We start from the raw sequence: 22,246 nt of genomic DNA on the forward strand, positions 1-22,246 counted from the left end.
TCCAAAGGAGAGCCAGGGACACTCTACCATCTGATCTAATGGCTGAGAACCCATTGAGGAAAGCCCCCAATGCAGCTACCTCTGACTTGATTGGATGTGGCTTCTTAGTGGCACAGAAACAGGATGTGGGGAGGCATGAGGACTGAACAGCAGCATTGCCCTGGACCATGTGGTTCTTCTGCCCAGGAGCAGGGTCGCTCTGTACCCAGCCAATGCAGAAAGGCCCAGAAAACGGTATAGCCACATAGCCACCACCCTTGACCTGGAAGTGTGTGCCACTGTCGGGCCAGTGTGGAAGTTCTCCTGTCAGTGAACAGTTGCAAGGTACCCAACACTTTGAGGGAGCCACAGGTAGCAGCCACTCCCAGGTATCTTACCTCTCCTGGTAAGGGTATAGTTCACTTATCAGGTTCTGCTCCGCAATGACAGTCCTTTGGAACAGTGTACCTGCAAACCAGACCACATCAGTGAGCCAGCCCCTGGGTCTCTGACTCCAGTTCTCCTGGGAGGAGCTGAGAGTTTTGAGCTCTTGGGCATCCTGGAGAAAACAGCCTGCTATTGGGTGGTGCTGTGTTGCAGCCTGGGAGGCCAGGATGTCCAGCAGCCCTCACCTGGGATGGCTGCCTCTGTTTTCAGCCGTATGGCACAGTCCAAGGCAACCGTGGAGTAGGGGGCGGGCAGGGTCAGCAGCCTGGTGCAGAAGGTGTAGGCTCTATGGTAGAGATCTTCCGGGATGCCTGTGGCCTGCTGAGAGGGAGGGGTTGATGCTCTGGGTCTTGAAGGGTCTGGGGGTGGCATGAGTTGGGGCAGGTGAAGGCTGGGACTGACAGCCAGACCGGCTTCGTGCTCTCCACATTCTCTGGTTGCAATCTCTCCTCCCAGCGTTTGTGAGCCCTTCCTACAATACCATAGCCAGGCAGAAACCCATCCCTGCACCCGGCAGGTCAGTTCTCTCCCAGCTTTAATGCTGGAGCGATGTGGTGCATTTCTGAGCAGCTCCGGGTTTGGAAACTTGGCGCTGCTTCCTCTCTGCACTCCCGTGAGTCTCACAGGCATAAGGTACCCACAATGCCCAGAGACTTCTTTCCTCCCCTCCCCCTTCTTCCTCGATGGGCTTGATTCCTTTGCCAGAGCCCAGCCCCATCCTCATCTCAGACGCTGCAGTGACACTCCCCATATCCCCCCTCAATTCCTTTAACCACAAGTGGAAAACACTGTTTTCTTATATCTTGTCTCCATGTAGAGACCGCTAATTATATGAAATCAATAGTTCTGGTCCATTTTTAGGATGATGTGCAGTTAGAGTCCATCAAAGAGTCACAGACAAGAGGCAGGCACTAGGTCCCTTCCTCTCCTAGCTTGTCTCAGACTCAAGCCCCAGGATATCCATTAGGTAAGGCTTTGCATCCTGGACCAACAGGACTGGGAGCTGGGAGGGGCCTATGCTAGAGGAATGTGACGATGATAAGTCTATGGGGAGAGAGGGCAGGTGTTTCTCGAAATCAGGGACTTAAAAACCCCTGTTATGTGGCCGAAAGGCCACACCAGCCCTTTTTGCCTTTTCTCTGTCTTGGAGCGCTATTCTGCAGAACTGAGTATTAAAAATGGTTTTGTGTAAGGCAGTGGTGGCACATACCTTAATCCCAGCACTTAGGAGGCAGAGGCAGGCAGATCTCTGTGAGTTCAAGGCCAACTTGGTCTACAAAGTAAGGATAGCTAAGGCTGTTTACACAGAGAAACCCTGTTTCAAAACAAACAAACAAACAAACAAACAAACAAAAACCAGTTTTGTTTTCCTTCATCTCTTGAATTTGTTGCTGCAGAGCGAGGGTCTTGTTACTCACAATAATGATGTACAAATGAATAGCCCAAGGACCACCCACTATTGAAGATTCTCTATTTGTCCTCCACACTGTCTCGACTACCTCATTGCCTGTCCAATTTTACCTCTGTGTAGGAAGGAAAGTACAGAGTGTTTGGGAAGGCAAGACCAGGCTTGCCCTAGCAGAGATTAAGCATCAACTAGGACATAGACAGGACAGGCTATGTGACTTGAAATTCCTGTCCTGTGGGTACTGGGAATTGAACCTGGATCCTCTGGAAGAGCAGCGAGTGTTCTTAACCACTGAGCCGTCTCTCCAATTTCAGTCACTCATATTTGATTCCAGAATAAATTAGCTCTTAATCCCTTTGAGGATTGTGATTTTGTCCCTCAGCTTCAAGTGAATCACCTTGACCCCAGCCCATCTCACCTTAGTGAGCACGTACATTAGCGTGAGCAGCAAGGGAATGAGGACATGCCGCACATCCTCGCTTTCTGCCTGGAAGATAGGAGACCCTTGTGTCATGCTGGGCTGGGTGCTCCAGGGATCACCGCCTCCTAGCTGCAGGTTAGGCTGGAGGTTACAGAGAATTAGGTGGAAGGCAGTAATATACTATGCCAAGGGGAGTGGAGAGGGGAAGAAGGGAATAGGTAGGGAGCAGCAAGGATGTGGAAGCCATCTCGGAGGAGCAGGGCAGGTAGAAGAATCCTTGTGCGAGGCAGGTAGGGTGGGAAAATGGCATAGACTCCACACAGGAGCCAAAGGTCGTTGACAAGCAAGGCCCCAGCTTGGAGTGGTCTTTCCCAAGCAGCAGCGTGAAGGACATGGATAATTTTAAGTAGTACAAGAATAAGACATAACGGTCGCACACATGTGTATGGAGTATGCACATCTTTTGTTTCTGCCCAGCGGTGTAGGTGTTCTGTTTATGGCTATGTTAACGGAATTTCTTTTTGTAATATGCTGATTCAGGTAAGGACGGGAGTGGATGAATAGAAAATAGCACTGAGCTAGAAGTCAATGAGGAAGCCATGCCCGGTAAAAATAAAGCATATGCCCCCCCCCAACCCAAGTTTGGGAGCACAGAACTGCGCAGGTGGACCCCAACCTGATGGGGCTCCTCTATTCACACCCCTCCCCATTGCCTCCCTCAAGCTTGAGCACCAACCTTCTCCAGCTCTCTGAGCAGAATCCGGACCAACACGGAGCTCTTGCCTGGATCTCGCTCCACCTTCTTATGCAGAGACCATCTCCACATGCCTGGGCCAGAGACAAGGTCACGGCTGAGTGGATGGGAGGCTCCTAGAGGCTATTCCTCTGAGCCCTGGGTCCTGGAGTGTGATTGGCCAGCTACATCTGACCATCGTCAGAGCTGACCCCAGGTGCACATGGTGCGCTCCTCCCATGGCCCTTTCTGGACAGTGGGCTCCCAGAAAACAAGGGGAGAGGCCACGGGAGGGGGCAGAGGTGTGTGCGTGGAGTGTGGAGAAGGGATGTCTACTGCCCAGAGCCCCAGCCACCTGTGGAATGCTTCCGGGACCTAGAAGAGCGTTTTGTTTGGAGGTGGAGTGGGGAAGGTGACCAGGAAAGAGGGTGGCAGAGCCCCATTACTGCCTACAGGGTGGCCGTCCAGTTCTCTCTTTCCTGGGGCTGTGCTTTCAGTTACCCACCACCAACTATAGTCTCAGCGTACTGATTCTAGGAGGGTTGGACCAGGAAGCAGAGAAGCATTGGGTAGATTTTCATAAGAAGACAGCTAGGCTGGAAATCCCTCATCTGAGAGCTCCAGGCCTTGCTTGGCCTTTCCTGGAGTGTCTGGGGCAGTGGTGCCCAGATGGGACAGGGGAGGTGGGGATGGTGATAGGGGGTAGAGTTGGGGGTGGAGAAAGGGGGTAGAGGGGGGCCAGGAGTGGTTGCTTCCTGCTCCTGCTCTTACCGCGATTACTCTGGAGGGCCGGGGTAGGGGTGTTGAGCTCTCGGAGCACAGCCTGCACACTTCTCTGGAAGTCCAGCTCCACATCTGAAAGCAGGGGAACCTTGAGGTCAGGAGCTGTGGCGCCCAGTCCATCTGAGCTCACTGCTGCCCCTGCTCCCACCCTCAGGAGACTCTTAGTCATTCTATAAACCTTAAGAGGCACCAGAGGCAATCCACCAAAGAATTAGCAGCCAGCCCACTGCTCTGAGCTGAGCTGGAAGATAGTAATAGGAATATCAGCATTTCTGTGTTCTTTGTAAAACCAGCATTTCGAAAAGTGTAGATGTACGGCAGTACAGTCCTCGCTTACCCGAGACTTCCCTTTCTGTGGTTTCCATTGCCCACCACCAATTATGGTCTTAACATATTAAATGGAAATTCCAGAAATAAATAATTGATGAGTTTTAAATGGTTTGTTGCTCAAAGGAATATGGTAAAACTTCATGCCACCCTCCTTCATTACTCATTAGTAGTAATAATAATTACCAGCTAAACTATCTTAGTATAGCAGTGCTTGTGTTCTAGTAACTTTTTAAAAAATTTGGTGTGTAACCCAGGAGGTGGTGGTGCATGCTCTTAATCCCAGGACTCAGGAGGCAGAGGCAGACAGATCTCCGTGAGTCTACAGAGCCAGCCTGGTCTACAAAGCCAGTTCCAGGACACCCAAGGCTGCACAGAGAAACCCTGTCTCAAAAAAACCTCCCCACCACACAAAAATTTTTGGTGTGTGTGTGGGCATATGCATGTGTATGTATGTACATGTGTGTCCAGGTGTGTGCATCCATGCACATGTGTATGGAGGTCAGAGGAGGATGCTGAGTGTCCTGCCTTGTTATTACCACCTTAAACCTGTGACTTACCCAGGTTTCCTCTGAAGTCTTGTAGGAGATGGAGTCCTCACAAATGACAACACCCAAATCTAGATACCCTTCCAATGGTGACCTGCCAGTTTCCAAGCTTCATGTTCTCTTACATTAGTCAGATAAGACAGGCTAAGACTTAAAATACTTTCTTCAATTGGTAATTTTATTACTGTGTGTATGTGTAGAGATGGGTGTGTGTATGTTGTATGCATGTGAATGTAGGCACATGTGTGCATTGGTGTGTTATGGAATATTATTTTAGCTAGGCAAAGATGTACTACATTTATTTATGCTGTGATGTTGAGAGCTGCGTGGGAGTATAGAGCAGGTGACAACGGATATTTAACAAGTCAACCCACCAGACATATAACTCCCTGTTGTGGAGTCCACTAGGCAAAGCCATGGGGTCACTGGTTGTAAATGACCGGTTGCTTCTGTCTGTAATTTTTCTCATGTGTCCCTTTGTTTCTTCCCTAAGAACTGCATTCCTTCCCTAATAACAGCTATGGGTGTCTCCTCACTGCTTGTGTGCTTATCTCCTGTAAATATTCCATCTATTGTGCACACATACAACTGTGGATGGTCAGGAAGATGATTTCTTAATTTATATTTCTTAAGTGTATATTTCTGATGAATAGAAATAATAGTAGGATATTTTTCATAACTCTGACATAGGAGAATTCTTAGTCACAAAGACAGCCTTTTATATAGACAGCTAATTTTTGACAAATTTTAGAACAAATTTAAAGCAGGCTGATTACCCACAGAGACAAATACACGAGGTCATTTTCCCAGGTGTTTTGCTGATTCAAGGTCAGAGCTTGAAGCAACTTTGGTCTGCATAGTCTGCACATACTCCCTACTACTCAAGGTTCAGTTAACTAATTGATATTGTTAAGTCTTGAATTCCAATATCATTTTCTGTCTGAGAACTCTCACCAACTTAGAGCTATGTGCATGGCCAAACATTACTCACTGGCCAGCCAATGTGACATCGCTAACCTAAGAGAAACCTGCTGTATACTACATGACTTATCTTGTGCTATGAGAAAGGGTCAGGCCCTGAACATGTAGCATGTAATTGTCCAGAGTTTGGCTGGGAGAGGAGTGATATGTAGAGCTATGTAGAGGGCTGCTGTTGGAAGAGCTGGGCAGAGGTGTGCGTGCGTGCGTGTGTGTGTGTGTGTGTGTGTGTGTGTGTGTGTGTGCTGAGTGAGGGATTAGCTGGATGGGCAGAGAGAGAGAAGGCTTGAGAGATGAAGAGGTGTGAGAGAGTAAATGAGTGTAAGAGTCAGTAAAGAGTGAGTGTGTGTGCATGTATGTGTGTGAGGGAGTGAGTGTGTGTGAGTGTGAGAGAGGGAGCTGTGTGAGAGAGCTGCTGCTCCATAGAGGAGCTGTGCCTAGGAACGGTGTACAGTGCTGTGTGGTGGAGAGCTGTGTGAATGAGGTGCACAGCTGCGCTGTGTGGAGACTGGACACTGTGGAGGCAAGGAGGGTGCAGGTGCACAGAGCAGAGACGCAGAAGAGAAGGGCATGGAAAAGAAAGAGTGCAGCCTGGTTAAAATAGACGTAGCTGTGCATAGGATGTATGGCGTGTAGGAGAGACGTGTGTGTAAAGAGGGATATGTAACTGCATGTAAAGACTGTAGCTGTGTGGAGACAGAGATTTCCAGAGAACATTTTTAAGATGAAGTAAAAGAGAAAGTTACTATCAGAAAACATCTGTGTTTTCTTATTTTTCCCCCTCAGATAGAGAGGAATTTTTCCCAAGCATTCACTGCATTCGTGAATTTTTTTTTTTTTGCATATCTTGGGTGCTGACTGGAGGCTGGGCCTTCCAAGTCAGCCATACTGTGGAATATTGCTTTAATGAGTAAAGATGTGTTACATTTGCTTATACTACATTTGTTTAATTATGTAAAGATGTGTTGAATTTGTTTCACCTTGCCTGCCTACGGCACTTGATTGGCCTAATAAAGAACTGAATGGTCAATAGCTAGGCTGGAGAAAGGATAGGTGGGGCTGCCAGGCAGAGAGAAGAAATAGGAGGAGAAATACAGGCTGGGGAGAAAGGAGAGAAGAAGAGGGAGGGAGCAAGAGAGATGCCTGGGGAAGAAACCAGGCGGCTGCCAGCTAGCCAGACATAGAGACAGCAGGAAAGTCAGACATAAAGAAAGTAAGAAAAGGTAAAAAGCCCCGAGGCAAAACATAAAAGAAGAGAAACAGGTGAAGTTATAAGAACTAGCAAGAAAAGAGCTAAGCTAAGGCCAAGCATTCAAATTAATAAGTCTTTGTGTCATGATTTGGGAGCTGGTTGGTGGCCTAAAAGAAAAAGCCTGCTACAAAAGTGGGCATGTGGAGGTCAGAGGGTAACCTCCAGGAGTCTAGTCTTTTCTGAGTGTCTGTCATGGGTTTTGGACGTCCAGTTAAGGTCATCAGGCTTTCAAGCTTCTTCTGCCTACCAAGCCATCTCGCCGGTTTAGGTTGAGACACTTGTTGTAGAGACAGTGTTTCTTTGTGTAACAGCTCTGGCTATCTTGGAACTTCTTTGAAGACCAGGCTGGCCTTGAACTCACAGAGATCTACTTGCCTCTGCCTCCTGAGTGCTGGGATTAGAGGGGTGCACCACCACACCTGGCTCAGGTCAAGACTTTGATTCCTAGGTAGATAGGGTCTACATCCTTGTTCATATGGAAAAAGTCATAGAAGACAGATGGGGGGCAGGGTCATCTGCAATCCTTAAGTAACCCTTACGTTTGAGAGAGGAAAATGAGGCAGAATAGAGAGACAAAAAAAAAATGACAGGGAAGCAAGATGGGGGGACTGTCACCCTGAAATCTACTTGGAGCTGAGAAGCAAGAATTCTGGCAAGAATACATGCTGCAAGGCTGTCTGCCCAGACCGCTGTTCCTCTCTTACCCAGATAATTCCGGTTAAACCGGCAAAAGCTCAGGTTTAGGACCTGAGTGTATTTGATCTTGGGTGAGACTCACTCCCTTCCCGAGCTGGAGTCCGAGAACCTCAAACAAGACTATTAACTTTGTTCCAGGTAAAGACTCCTAATCCCTGCAATCCAGACTGTGATCATACGGAGTGTAACCCTTGAGGAGCTCCTCAGGACCCCGCCCTCCGTGAGCTCCCTTAGGTTCCTCAGTCTGTGACTTTTTCCATGCTGAACAGGATAATAGTTTCAAAGTCACCAAAGTCCTATATTCAACAATTGTAAAGACAGTGGAGAGGGGCTGTTTGGGGGAACCTCACACCCATGTTCTCGGGGTGTCTTGCCTTTCTGAGCACCTCTTTCTTGTAAACCTCTGTAAAATATCTTTATTAAAAAAAAAAAAACCAGCCGGGTAGTGGTGGCACACACCTTTAATCTTAGCACTCGGGATGCAGAGGTAGGTAGATCTCTGTTAATTCAAGGCCAGCGTGGTCAACAGAGCAAGTTTCAGGACAGCCAGAGCTATGTGGAGAAACCTTGTTTTGAAACCAACCCCCACCCAAAGTCACATGAATACTGTTCCTGGTAGCGACAGCAACATTGCTCAATTTACACTGTCCCAGGTGGTGCTAGTGACCTTGCTCCACACTCCTCTGAGCCCCAGCCTTGGCCCCTATCCTGACTCTGGCTTGTCCTTCCCACTTTCACCAAGAAACCCAATCCAGCATATCAGCTCAGAGAGAATCCCCAGCCTTCCATACTCCTTGCCCCTTTGATACATATGAACCTGACCTGCCTCCAGCAAGAGCCCTGCTGAGTCTTGGGAAGTTTCTGCTGAGTCCCCACTCTGCTCTGGAGCTGGGAACCCCTAGGTCTTTCTGTATTCTGAGTTGAGTCTGCTTTCTCTCCCCTGCCAGTCTTGAATGAAGTCTTCCTTGCCATTTGACAAGCCTCAGAGTAAGTTTTATTTTTTCCTTATGAAGGCTATGCTGATACGGCAGACAAACGAAGATAGAGAATATGCAAATGAGTTAGCAAAGCCAGGAAGCTGGGTCTGAAAGCGATGCTGTGCTGGGAACCTGCCCAGCTCTGTGCTCGCTGGCCGTCCGAGTGCGGCAGTGTTTTTCTCACTTGTTCCCAAGAGAGATGTCCTCTGATGGCTAATTTTGGCTCCAAGTTCCTCCACCATCACTACTACACTGTGGAACTGTCCTCTGGATTCCTCTCAGACACCGCACGCACGCACGCACGCACGCACGCACGCACTCACGCACGCACGCACGCACACACGCACACAAGTGTGCTCGCACACACGTGCACACACACCATCCCCTAGCAAGTCAGCCCTCACAGTCAGGCTCTCGGCCTAGTTTCTGTCTCACAGGTGTTTCCTTGAGCAAATCGTCCCACATCTTGGTGTCTGCTTCCTGGAGGAGCCAGGCGAGGATGGGAAGGATGGAATCACTCCCCAGGAGGATAGATTTCCCTTGCTGTAACTTCCCGCCAAGACTGTTCCTGTACACAAATGATTTATCTTCTCTAGCCGACAGACAACACAAACCACACACCTCAGGGCTTCCCTTTTTGACTTGGCTGCCCAGAACCTCACAGCTGAGTTAGAGTCCGGTCCCAAACATCAGCTCATGTCAAGGGGCTGGGGCCTCTCTTCTTGCTTCCTCTTCGCCGCCCCAGCTTTGTCTTTTCTTGACCTTCATTGTCTCGGATTCCTTTAGCAGGCTAGGGACTATGTATGTAAACAGCGGCAGGTGGCGGCTCAAGTTGAACCACTGAGGCCAAGCTATCCTCCGCCCTAGTGGGCACCAGGCAGCCCCTCTCCATGGCTTTGAGGTGGGCATGTGTGAAGTCCGGAGATAATTACCATCTCTAAAGCGCTCTCTTTCCTCGACCTCTCACTTGTCTCTGTGAGACCCTTGTCTGAAGGTACACAGGAGAGAACAGCCAGGGTCACCCACCTGACGCCTTGCTGAGCAGGGCCGTAGCTCTCCAAATCTGTCAGGAAGCCACTGATCCAACCTGCCCTCCCTTCTAACCAGCTCTACCTTGCATGAAGATCATTATGAATTCCAGGGTCATCCCTTATCGCATACTCTTTCTCCTTAGAGCTAGGCTTGCAAGGCTTGGGAAGAGCTGCGATCTTCTGTCCATTTGACTGGGGCCTCCAGAACCAACTATGCAGGACATGAAGGCTACTTTGGGGCCACTCCCGTGTTCTGGCCAAAGTTGATTGAGGCGGTTTACGATGGCATCCAATATTATGTACGGCCCAACGCCACTCATGTGGTGCTCAGGTGCCGTTTTTCCTGGGACCCCATAACCCCTTTTCTTTCCTGGTCTTGAGGAGTCTAGCCTCTTGGAACTGAGAACATCACGTTTCACTCTGTCTCTTTTTGAACAACCCAGGTCAGCTCAGTTAGCTAGCGGGGTCTTCAGGTTCAGGCAGAGAATGGAAACCAGGGAAGGCAGAAGAGACAGGATGGGGAAAAGCAGAGACGCCGCACCCAGACTGTTCCCGTTCAGCAGTGGCCTTACAGGATCCATGCTGGAGACGATGGTGCCACAAGACTGAATCCTCAGACCTCGGAAGGCTGCTGAGAGCCAAGGCTGGAGTGTGATTAAACGTGAAATGAGTATTCGCTTTTCTGATAACTGGAGTCATTTGTTACAGCAGCTAGCGTTTCTTGACTGACTCATAGACAGACGGAATACTTCTCAATGTATAATTCATGTGATTCTGAGCAAAAGTACCAGGAAATTGGCAGGGACAATGTTGTTCTGTTTTATAGAGGTCTTGTCCTGTTTTGCCTCTTTAACTGTCAAATGTCATATCTACAGGGACCTTAAGAAAGCTGGAGACGTGGCTAAATGATTAAAAGCACTGGCTGTTCTTCCAAGGTACCCAGGTTCAATTCCCAGCACCAGCATGGTGGCTCAAAACCGTCTGTAACTCCAGTTCCTGGGAATCTAATATCTTCTTCTGGTCTCTGTGGAACCAGACACTCAAGTGGTACACAGATGCACATTCAGGCAAACCATCCACACACATAAAATTAAAAGCTTCTAAAAACTGGAAAAAAAAACAAACAAACCCAATCAACTAACTTATAGAGGGGACCCTAGAGCCTCCCCTCCCACTTTATAGGTGGGGCAATGAGGCTTGCAGGGGAAGGTTATTTACTCAAGGCCACAGGACTGTTAGAAATGGAACTTGCTTGGTCATTTGCTCTATTTGAAGTTGTCTTCAAAAGAGCCAGACTCAGGAAGACAAAGATTGCATGTTTTCTTCCAAAGGCAGAATCTGGATCTAAATGTGTATGTGTGTGAGAGAGACGAGTGGAGGGGTATAAGAGGGAAGGAGGATTCTAACGGGGGGTGGGGGGGAGACAGGAGTCTAGAATGAAGCATGTATGACAGGGAACAGTGGGAGAAACTTTAGGAACCGGGGAATAGACACTAGCAGTTCTTTTTTTTTAAATTTTTCTTTTTAGTTTTTCAAGACAGAATTTCTCTGTGTAGCTTTGGTGCCTGTCGTGGAACTTGCTCTGTGGACCAGGTTGGCCTCAAACTCACAGAGATCCGCCTGCCTGTGCCTCCCGAGTGCTGGGATCAAAGGCGCACGCCACCACCACTCGGCAGCAGTTCTTAACCATTCAGCTACACAACCTGCAGGCATCTGAGAACACACATATGTGTGTGTTTGTTACTCTCTCAAGACTCTCACACTCAGGATGTCACAGCCCCTGGCTGGGCAGATGGCCCTCCGCGGCCTGGAAATGGCTCGGCCACGGCATGGATGTTCCTCACCGAGCAGTCAGGCCTCCTGGAGATGCCCTCCCCACCCCCACACACTGACCTGAGCTCTCCATTGAGCCTGTCTGGGGTGAGGAGGATGTGGTTGTCTCAGGCAGCAGAGTGGAAAGTAGAATGGCGGTTTTTACGCAGAGATTGTTCTGCAAAATAAGAGGCAGCTTGTTAGCGGGAGAGGTGGGAAAGTGCAGAAAGTATATCCAGGATATGTGCCTGCCGGCTGCAGCGCAAACCTCCAGGTAGGAAACATGGGGCAGCTCCAAACCCGAGCAGGAAGTGTGTGGAAGGAAACCAGAACTCAAGCAAGAACCATGAAGCAACAAGGTTTGTTTTCTCCATTCTTCTATAACTGGCCTGGCAAGACGCCAACTCAGCAGTCAAAAGTGCACACTGAAGGCTCTTAGAAAGAGGTCAAAAGTTGGGGGTGGGGACGCCAGAGACATGACTCAGGAGTTAAAAACACGAACAGGACCAGAGCTCAGTTCCTACCATCCATAGTGGACTGCTCACAACCACTTGTAACAAGTCAGATGCCAGGGCAGCTAATACCCTTTTCTGGCCTCCATGGGCACCTGCCCTCACAGGCATGCCCACAACATACACACACACACAAAAGACACACACACACACACACACCTAAACAAAAGGGTCCTCTGTTGCTTGTCTGAGCTATAGAAAAAAAGATTTTTTTTCTTTTCAAGACAGGGTTTCTCTGTAGCTTTGAAACCTGTCCTGGAACTCGCTCTTGTAGACCAGGGTGGTCTCGAACTCACAAAGATCCACCTGCCTCTGCCTCCCGAGTGCTGGGATTAAAGGCGTGCGCCCCCATCGCCCGGCCCAGAAAAAAAGATTTTTAAACTGGAGAGGGGGAACTCGCTTTCTCTCTTCTGGTTTTTGATGTAGCTCCTGCCACTTCTGCAATAGTGGAGGGCAAAGGTGCTGGAGGTGGTGTCTGTGCAGGTGTAAAAGTCAGAGGGAGGGAAGGAAGTGCTCCTCTCTATCTAGAGGGACTTTGGTCCCGAGGACTGGAAAGGAATCCCTGCCACCCTTTCTCTGTCAAATGAGTGACAAAAAATAACAAGACAAATAACAATAAAACGGCAGAGCTCCAGATTCAACGGTAACTACACTAAATGTAAACGGTCTAAACTCATCAAGAGAAGAATGGATAGCATGAAGGAAGGGTTAGGGATTGCTTGTTTGTTTTGAAATAGGATTTTACTATCCCAAACTAGTTATGAATTCCAGGCTGATCTCAAACAATCTTGCAGCAATCTTCCTCCCTCTGCCTCCCAAATGCAGCAATTGGAAGAGTGCACCACCATGTCCAACTTGGATACTATAAAGGTAAGTGGAGTTAATTCTATATAGTCTACAATAAATTTGCTTCAAATATATTGGTTTAAATAAACTAGAAGCCAACAAAAAAGACATCATGAGAACATTAAGAAAAAGTTAAGGAATCTAGGTGACTATAAGAATACAAGACAAAGCACATATCAGAGGAATAAATTTGCTAGGAATAAAGAGGGATATTATAAAATGATAAAGACTCAACTCATGAGAAAGATGTATATATTCATGTGTGTGTGTCTACCCGTGCACTTTTGGGACCTCCAAATCCAAGAAGAATACCTAATAAAATGAAAGCATAAGTGGGAAAATCCGCAATTATAGTTGGAAATTTCAGCATATCTCTCTCAGTAACTGACAGGTCAAGGAGATGAAAGTCAACAAGAATATAGAGAAATTGGGATGGAGACGTGGCTCAGTGGTTAAGAACACTGGCTGCACTTGTGGAAAACCTGGTTCAACTCCCAGCACCCACTTATTAACTCACAATATCTGTAATTCCAGTTTCAGGGGATTTGACACCTTCTTCTAACCTTTATGGGCACAAGGCACACATGTGGTACATATGTATATATGTAGGTAAAACACGTATCTTTTCAAAAAAGAATATAGGGATATCAAATAGTATTAAATAACACTACCAATCAACTGAATTTAATCAACACTTATAGAACCTTATATACAAAAATTTCAAGTGTACATAATATGTCCAGCAGGATAGGTCATGAACAGGTTGTACAACAAAACTTAACAAACTTAAAATAATCGAAACCATACAAAGCAAGCTCACAGACCCTAATAAAAGTAAACTTGAAATCAAAACCATAAATAAAACTTTTAAAAAATCTTCAGATATGGACTGGAGAGATGACTTAATGATTAGCAGCACTGGCTGCTCTTCCAAGGACTCGAGTTCAATTCCCAGCATCCACATGGAGCTCACAATTGTCTATAACCCCAGTTCCAGGGGATCAAGTACGCTTACACAGATATACATGTAGGCAAAGAAAAATCACCAATGCACTACACACACACACACACACACACACGTACATATATGTTCAAATAGTCAGGTATTAGTGGCCCACACTTTTAATCTTTTTAATCTCAGTACTTAGGAGGTCTTCAAATATATGAAGCAATATATTTATTTTAAAATGTTTTAAAAAGAGTTAATTTTAGTGTAAATGTGGAGGGAGGGGCAGGGCGGGAGCTGTGCACCTGCGTGCAATGCCCACGGAATCCAGAAGAGAGTATCAGATCCTTGGAGCTGGAGTTCCAGGCAGTTGTGAACCATGCTGTATGGGTGCTGAGAATCAAGCTTGGGTTTTTTGTAAGAACAGTAAGTAGCCGCTGAGACATCTCCCCAGCCCATCAACGTATTTCTACACCACACAGGAGCTCAGAAAATAGGGTTCAAGGGAACATTTCCCAACTCATTTTATAAATCTCTTATTATCCCAACACCAAAACCAGGCAAAGAGAGTATCAAAAATAAGCAAACAAAAAACAGAAAAGAAAAGAAACTACACACATATATGGAAAACCCCTCAACCAAGTATTAGCAATATAGACACATGGCTTGATGGATTTACCTCAATCATGAAATACTAGTCCAATATTTGAAAACCAATCAATGTAACTTACTATGGTAAAGATTAAGAGGAAGAAAAAGTTACATGATCCTGTCATTTGAGGCACTGAAAGTGTTTGACAATTTCAGTGGTCATGGATGACAAAGGCTCACAGACGATTAGGAACAGGGGGACTTCATCCATCTGATAAAGAACAGCTGTCAATACCACAGCACAGAAGCGAGGGTGTCTGTCTGCCACCACCAAAGCTACTCAATCTGACATTAGACATCATTGCCAGTGTAATATAGAGGAAAGCAGGCATACATACCAGATTGCTTCGTTGTCAACGGGACTGCTGCACTAGAGCCCGCCCAAGGTATACATATTGGAAGAGGAAATAAAACTGCAGATAAGAGAACTCTGTCTGCGGATAATAGAACTCTGTCTGCAGGCATTGGAATAGTTGCTTAAAATAATTGATAGCCTACAAATCGTTACAGGTTTAAGAAACCCTAGGACAAACAAAATGAATTTGCACACACACACACACACACACACACACAAAGTGTACACTTCTGGTAAGTAGAATGGCTTAACCAGTGAAGGTGCTTGTTCTCAAAGCTGACAACCCGAATAGTTCCCAAGATCCACATAATGGAAGGAGAAAACTGACTCCTGCAGGTTGTCCTTGGGCCTCCATACGCATGCAGCATGCAGACCTGCGAGCACCCACACAAACATTCAAACAAATGTAATAAAAAACTTTAAAAAAAAAGCTGGGCGGTGGGGTGGCGCACGCCTTTAATCTCAGCACTCAGGAGGAAGAGTCAGTTGAATCTCTGTGAGTTTGAGGTTGGCCTAGTCTACAGAGCGAGTTCCAGAACAGGCTCCAAAGCTACAGAGAAACTCTGTCTTGAAAAACAGAAAAAAAAAAACAAACAAAACTTAAAAAATATCTCATAACCGGTGAATAACTTAAGTAGAAGCACAAGAAACAAAGTCAACACGCACCATCAGACATATCTTCATACACGAAGACTAAGTAACTGGAGTCCCTAATTTAAAACATATGATCATTTAAATAGCACCAAAATAAACAAAGAAAAAAAACGCCAAGGTGCAAATCTAAGCAACACGTTGAACCTGTAAGATAAGAATTATAAAATGTGTGGGGTGGTGGTGGTGCACACCTTTAATCCCAGCTCTTAGGAGTCAGGGATCTCTGTGAGTTCAAGGCCAGCTTGGTTTACAGATCAAGTTTCAGGACAGCCAAGGATCCATAGAGAAACCCTGTCTCAAAAAATAAAACAAATAAACAAAAAATAAAAAATAATGATAACTTTAAGAAAATAAGAACACCCACATCAATAGTGAGGCACATTAGGCTGACAATTTGGAGATCTGTTAAGATGTGAGTCCTCCCAGACTGAACAGTAGGTAAATGAATCCTAACAAAAATGTCAGCAGGATTTCATATAGCTACCTGTAAGTAGAAGCTGAGATTTATAGGGGCAGGCATAGAAATTGTGGTGGCTAAAGAACATGGGGCAAGAATGTTGTTGAAGAGATGTCGTTATTTAAAGGATGATTGCAAAGTTTTTAGTGAAAGACCAGACATATAGACAGGTAGATCACAGTATTTCAGACTTCCCTGGTTTTTCTTAAAGTTACATGTTTTCTTCTTTTAGTTATTATTATTATTAACTTTGTGTGTGTGTGTGTGTGTGTGTGTGTGTGTGTGTGCAAGCACATGGGCTCATGTGTGCTACCATGTGCATGTGGAGGTCAGGAGGTCAGTGCCACAGTGAATTCTCTCCTTCCACCCATGGGTCCCAGGGATCGAACCCACTGGACTGCTCCCACTTGCCAACCTCAGTCTGTCTTCAGGGTCCTTGCACACTGCTGCCTGGAGCAGCTGTCCTCCAGTTTCCCCCACAGCTGGCTCCTTCTCAACATTTGGGTATCGTTTTAAAAGATTTTTTTTTTAAAAAAAAATATGTGTATGCGTTTGTGCCTGCATGAATTTATGTGTGCCACGTATGTATAGGTGCCTGGGGAGGTCAGAAGAGGTTGTCAGATGTCAGGGGCTGGAGTTACAGGTAGTTGTAAGCCACTAGGTATAAGTGTTGGGAACCCAACTTGGGTTCTCAGCAGGAACAGCAAGTGTTCGTAATCTCCAATCCGTCTCTCTATCCCGAGGAACTCATTTTAAAGGTCACTTCCTCAAGGGGGATGTGACATCCTGATAGCTCATGCAAGGCAACTCTTGCGCAGACTTTGATATTTGTGCACCAGCATCAGTATTCCTGCATCTCCTCTCCTCTTCCTCGGCTAACGGTTAGAATGTGAGCTAAGCCCTACCATAGCAGCACCGATGCCTGGTGGACAATGGGTATGTATTACAATTGTGTGATAAGTGGATGAAGGTGGGAGAGACTGCTACAGGGCACAAGTCAATGAATGAGAGAACCAGGGAAGAACCAAGCCCTCCGGTTCAGTTATGGATGCCTCCCTTGACTTTGTCACTCCTCCCTGACCCCCTGCAAACCTCACAGAGCCACTTTGGCACTAAGTAAAATGAATACACAGGTAAGGTAAGCTTATAATGAACGTAAGATCATTTCAAAGGAAAAGAAATCTAGGCAGATTTTCAACAGAAAAGAAACCTCGGCTGGGTGTGGTGGCATTCATCTTTAATCCCAGCACTTAGGAAGCTGAGGCAGGTAGGTCTCTATGAGTTCCTGGCCTAGCAAGCACCAGAACAGCCAGGGCTACATAGTGAAACAAAAAACAAAACTAAGTAGAGCAAAACAACAATAACAAAACAATTTAATGTTTAATGTTAAACACAGAGGCATTAACCATCCCTGACAAAAGCCTCCTCATTTGTGTGTTTATTCTCTCAGAAGCTGGCACATCATCATTAGCCAGTGTTTGCACCTATTGGTGTGGGTACCAGAGATACTCTGTGCTGCCCCCTTGGTCCTCCTACCGAGAAACTCTGATCTACTTCCTGGCCTCTGTGGCAGCTGAGGTCAGTCCTCAGGGAAGTTGCTCGCACGGAACAAGAAGTGGAAGCAAACAGAATTCAGTTTATTCTCAAAAGGCATCAACATCTTGTTTATCTTCGTAGGAGCTAAAACTTACCCTGTTACACTAACAGGTGCCTCCCATTGGCTTCTCAGGAGTCTCGATGGCAGCTGATTGGTCTGTGCGTGTGCTGTGAAGAGTGTGGACGCTGTTGAGAGGCCACTTCCACCCTCTCCCGAATGACTCCTGCATGCTCTACCTGCCAGTGTGTGACTCCTCTGCCCGGAAGTGAGAACTGAGCCTTGCCAAAGGGAGCAAATGGGCGCTTGTCCAGCCCAGGGCACCACTGGCCTTTCTGTGATTTAGCCAGAGGGAAGGTGAGGTTTTGTACGTCACCTTTCCAAAGACATGCCTGCTATAATTACCCACTCAGAAGAATGCCCTTTCTTACTTAAACAAGTGCCTTCTGCGCTGGCTACAGCCCTGCACCAGTCATTGTTGCCTTCCACCCAAGGGCCAGCCTTCAGAAGCCTGGGAAATCAGATACAAACTAGGGACCAAAATCAGAGATAACTGTATGGAAAGGGCATGACATGTCCCGCTGTGGACTTAGAACATCATCCCAAGTGACTCAAAGGCCCCTCTGGCTCTCTTCTCAGTTCCTGACATCTATGGCTATGACAACGCCCAAGAGTCAGAGATAGATGGATGAAATACAGCCTTGTTGCTAAGACTACTGGTCTGCCATGCACAACTTTCTTTCTTATTACTATGAGATGTGTGTGTGTGTGTGTGTGTGTGTGTGTGTGTGTGTGCATATAACAGTGTATGTGGAGGTCAGGAGACAGCTTTGTGGAGTCAGGTCTCTTCTTCCACCTTTTCCTGGGTTCCAGGAATCAAACTTGGACAGTCAAGCTTGATTGGCAAGTGTGCCTTACCCACTGAGCCATCTTGCAGGCCCAGTCTATAACTTTTTAATGACCACAGCTTGTCTCTATTTGCCCAAGACTCTTCAAACAGGTTCATATACTCCTGGTCCACCATTTAACTACTAGGAATAATTTACAGACCTGATAAATACAGGTTATTTGTGTTAGTTTAACTTTTATCAATCTGATTAGGCTAAGTGATCCCCAGTTAGCTTCTAAGACATTGTTTCTAGGTATGTCTGTGAGGGTGGGTATTAGTTAGCCTTCTGTTACTTTAAGTAGAAAGTGCCTGAGGAAATTAACTGATGAGTAGGGAAGGCTCATTTTATTAATTTAATGATTTGGAAAGTTTGAGGTCACAATCACTAACTACCCTGCTGCTTTGGATGAGGCAGCACATTACCGTTGAAACAAAACACCAATTTCCCAATCCAGAGAGAAAGAGAAAAAGAGGAAGCATGATGTGTGCTGGTGCACACCTGCAATTCCAGTGCTCAGGAGGCCAAGGCAGGAGGACCACGAATTTGAAGTTAGCTTGAGCAACTGGAAAGACCTGGGAGAGGCAGGAGAGAGGAAAGAGCCAGGATGCCAAAATTCCCTTCACAGAATGCCTCTAATGCACTAAATCTCTCTCACTAAGCCCCACCTCTCATAGATTCTACAACCTCCCAATAGCACACGCTAAGATCCAAGCTTTTAACACATGAGCCTCCAGTAGGCATTCGAGATCTAAACCGCAGCAGGGCATTTTTCAGAGATTAGCGCTTAACTCAATGAACTCAGTGAAGAAGATCCACCCTCACTCAAGTGGTTGGGCAGCATCTAGGTCCTTGATTGCCTAAGCAGAACCAAGTGGCAGAAGCAGGGAGTCCAGCTTCTCCAATCTTGACATCATTACTCCTGGTTTTCAAACCTGAATCCAATAAAACCTCATACCGCCAGCTTCTTTGCTCCCCAGCTCTTTGGACTCAGGTTCCAACTACAGCATGAGTTTTCTTGGGTGTTTAGCTGGCTGAGGGCACACTGTGGGACTCCTTGGCTTCCACAGCCACATGAGCCAATCAAAAGGCTAATCTCTACACATCTGTTCACATCCTACTGGCTGTTTTTTCCGCAGCACCCTGACATCAATGGTGCTCAATCAGTTCCCCCACTTCATAGAGTCTCATGCTGATAGTGGAGAATCTGGATGCAATACTTTTCCTAGTTACTGGTTAAAATTCAATTTTTATATTAAAATCCCTGCATGTGTTCAAAATCAGAAGGCACAAGTTGACTCTAAAGCCAAAGCAAGCACCTTTGTCAATTCTCCTCTGGTCCATCTGTTTTCTTCCCCCAGAAACATTCCACAGCTTTGGAAAAGCATCTGTGGCCAGAATTGAAAAGTCAGATTTAATATGTACATCGAGATTTGAACTTTTATTTAAAATAAGGGACCAGAAGATCTGACAACACTGGGTCCATAGTTCCTCACACCAACAATTAGGTGGCGTTGAAGTACAGTTGTTCCTGTTGAAAGTCACGTTTCCCCCCGGGGGTCTCAGTGATCCCCATCTGCCACATTCACAGCACAGAGGTCTTGGCGGTATAGGACCACCGCACAAGAACTGTTAGTTCATTCAGGCTAGCTGTTTGGGTCTTGACTCACACTCATGACCAGGTAAGAGCTGTGCCAGTGGTTTAAATCCCAGCACTAAAATCAGTAAACAGAGCAGGTAGCCTTTAATCTCAGTATTAAGGGAAGGCACAGATAGGTGGATATCTGTGAGTTTAAGGCCAGTCTGGTCTACACAGTGATATCCTGTCTCTTAAAAAAAATAAATAAATAAGAAAGGAGAGGGGCGAAACGGAGGAAAGAGGGAGAGAGAGAGAGAGAGAGAGAGAGAGAGAGAGAGAGAGAGAAATTGCAGGCTGCTGGGCTGCCTGCTATGAGGTGGGCATAAGGATTGTCCCATGGTGCCTATGTACATATCCACCACCCCTGATGGTCATCCCAACATTTCTGCATAGTAGCTGATATATCACATTGGGTTTGTTAACTGTCTGGTCACCTCCACTAGAGTACAGCATTTCCAGGGCAGGAACTGCACTGTGTCTCCAATATTACCTCACATTGTTTATGCTACATAGCAGGTCCCTTTACCAAAGTTTAAAACTCAGTGCTTTAGGAAAGCAAGACAATGTCACCATCCCTGGACAGCTCCAAGGCTAGGAGACAAGCCTGCTGGCACGCTGACAAAGAAGACCGCAGGCTCTACAGGGTGGGAAGACGGACACAGTGCGGGGAAAGGATGCTGCGGTGCCACCTCTGATGGCTGATCGGACACAGGCTCCATCTTGGACAACTCAGACTGCTATACTTGGCTGCTGTCATGTCCCCCAAATCCCGAGCAAGACACTGACCAGTCAAGAAGCACATCAGAGATCATCTCACATTCTCAGCTCCTAGTTCCCCCTAATGACCAGAAGGATGCAGTGTCCCCGGACAACAAGACACAGCCAGGAAGAACCCTAGCTCATGTGGCCTACGGCAGGCATCATGGTCTCTTGACTTTTGTACCCCACAATATCCATTCTCTCTTTCACTCACTAAGTCATTCTGGACCATCTTTACATGCCAGAACTGCCCCACAAATGAACAGAAATGGAGATTTTGCTGGGTAAAGGGGCACAGGCATGTAGCACCAACTGTTATGGAGGCTCAGGTAGGAAGGTCCGAAGTTCAAGGCCTTGTGGAGCTGCAGACTGAATTCAAGGCCAGCCTGGAAAACCTGGCGAGACCTTGTCTCAAGGTGAAAAAGTAAAGAGGGGTGTAGAGCACTTTCTTAGCTTATCTGGGGGCCTAGGATCAACCCCAAAACTATGGTGTGGAGGAGGTTCCGTTGAAATGAACTAGGTGAATAGTGAACTAGCTATTCACTGAGCATTGTCTGAATTACACTAGATTCTGGGTATATGGAAACAAAATAAAACTTATAGTGGGGTAGAGGGCCTGAACATCAAACTAAACAGTTACGTTGTGTGCTATGAGACAAATGCAATACAAGTGGAGTTGAAAAGGAAAAATGAGAAGTCCCAGAGCTAAGGAGGAGGGTATGAGAGGTCCCGGAACTAAGGAGGAGGGTATGAGAGGTCCCAGATCTAAGGAGGAGGGTATGAGAGGTCCCGGAGCTAAGGAGGAGGGTATGAGAGGTCCCGGAGCTAAGGAGGAGGGTATGAGAGGTCCCGGAGCTAAGGAGGAGGGTATGAGAGGTCCCGGAGCTAAGGAGGAGGGTATGAGAGGTCCCGGAGCTAAGGAGGAGGGAAGCGGTTTTAAGGACTGATATTATGCTGAAATGTTTTTTATTTTTATTTTTCATCATAAATGGACAGATTGCAATAATGTGCACTTACCAGTCACAAAGTGATGTTAGACATGTGTGAAATATGGGGTGCTGAGATCAAGTGAACTGACCTCCCCCATCCTGTCCTTAACATTTTCTGTGCTAAAAATATTTGTGTTTTCTCTCTTATTTTTTCTTTCTTGCTCTTAGCGATCCTTTCTTCTTTCTTCCTTTCTTTCTCTTTCTTTTTAAAGATCTATTTATTTATTATGCTTTTTAATTAACTTATTTATTTTATGTGCTTTGGTGTTTGGTTATGTGTTTGTATGAGGGTGTCAGATCCCCTGGAACCAGAGTTAAAGACAATTGTGAGCTGCTATGTGGGTGCTGGGACTTGAACTCAGGACCTCAGGAAGAGCGGTCAGCGCTCTTAACCTCTGAGCCGTCTCTCCAGCCCCTTTTCTTTTCCTTCCTTCCTTCCTTCCTTCCTTCCTTCCTTCCTTCCTTCCTTCCTTCCTTCCTTCCTTCCTTCCTTCTTTCCTTTCTTCCTTTCTTCCTTTCTTCCTTTCTTCCTTTCTTCCTTTCTGTCTTGTTTTTTGAGACATGG

General features: G+C 46.5%; 1 protein-coding gene across 1 annotated transcript in view; it reads right to left on the minus strand.

Moving 5' to 3' along the window:
* Positions 1-22,246, minus strand: part of Pik3r6 (phosphoinositide-3-kinase regulatory subunit 6) — a 51,784-nt gene that overhangs the window by 25,822 nt on the left and 3,716 nt on the right. The window contains 6 exon segments of the mRNA XM_087910492.1: positions 378-447; positions 612-744; positions 2,253-2,321; positions 2,992-3,083; positions 3,760-3,843; positions 11,474-11,570. Of these exon segments, the coding sequence (XP_087766618.1) occupies positions 378-447; positions 612-744; positions 2,253-2,321; positions 2,992-3,083; positions 3,760-3,843; positions 11,474-11,486 (461 nt within the window). The 5' untranslated portion in view covers positions 11,487-11,570.

The sequence above is a fragment of the Myodes glareolus genome, chromosome 9 (assembly GCF_982192425.1).
Source record: "Myodes glareolus chromosome 9, mMyoGla1.1, whole genome shotgun sequence".
NCBI classification, from domain to species: Eukaryota; Metazoa; Chordata; class Mammalia; order Rodentia; family Cricetidae; genus Myodes; species Myodes glareolus.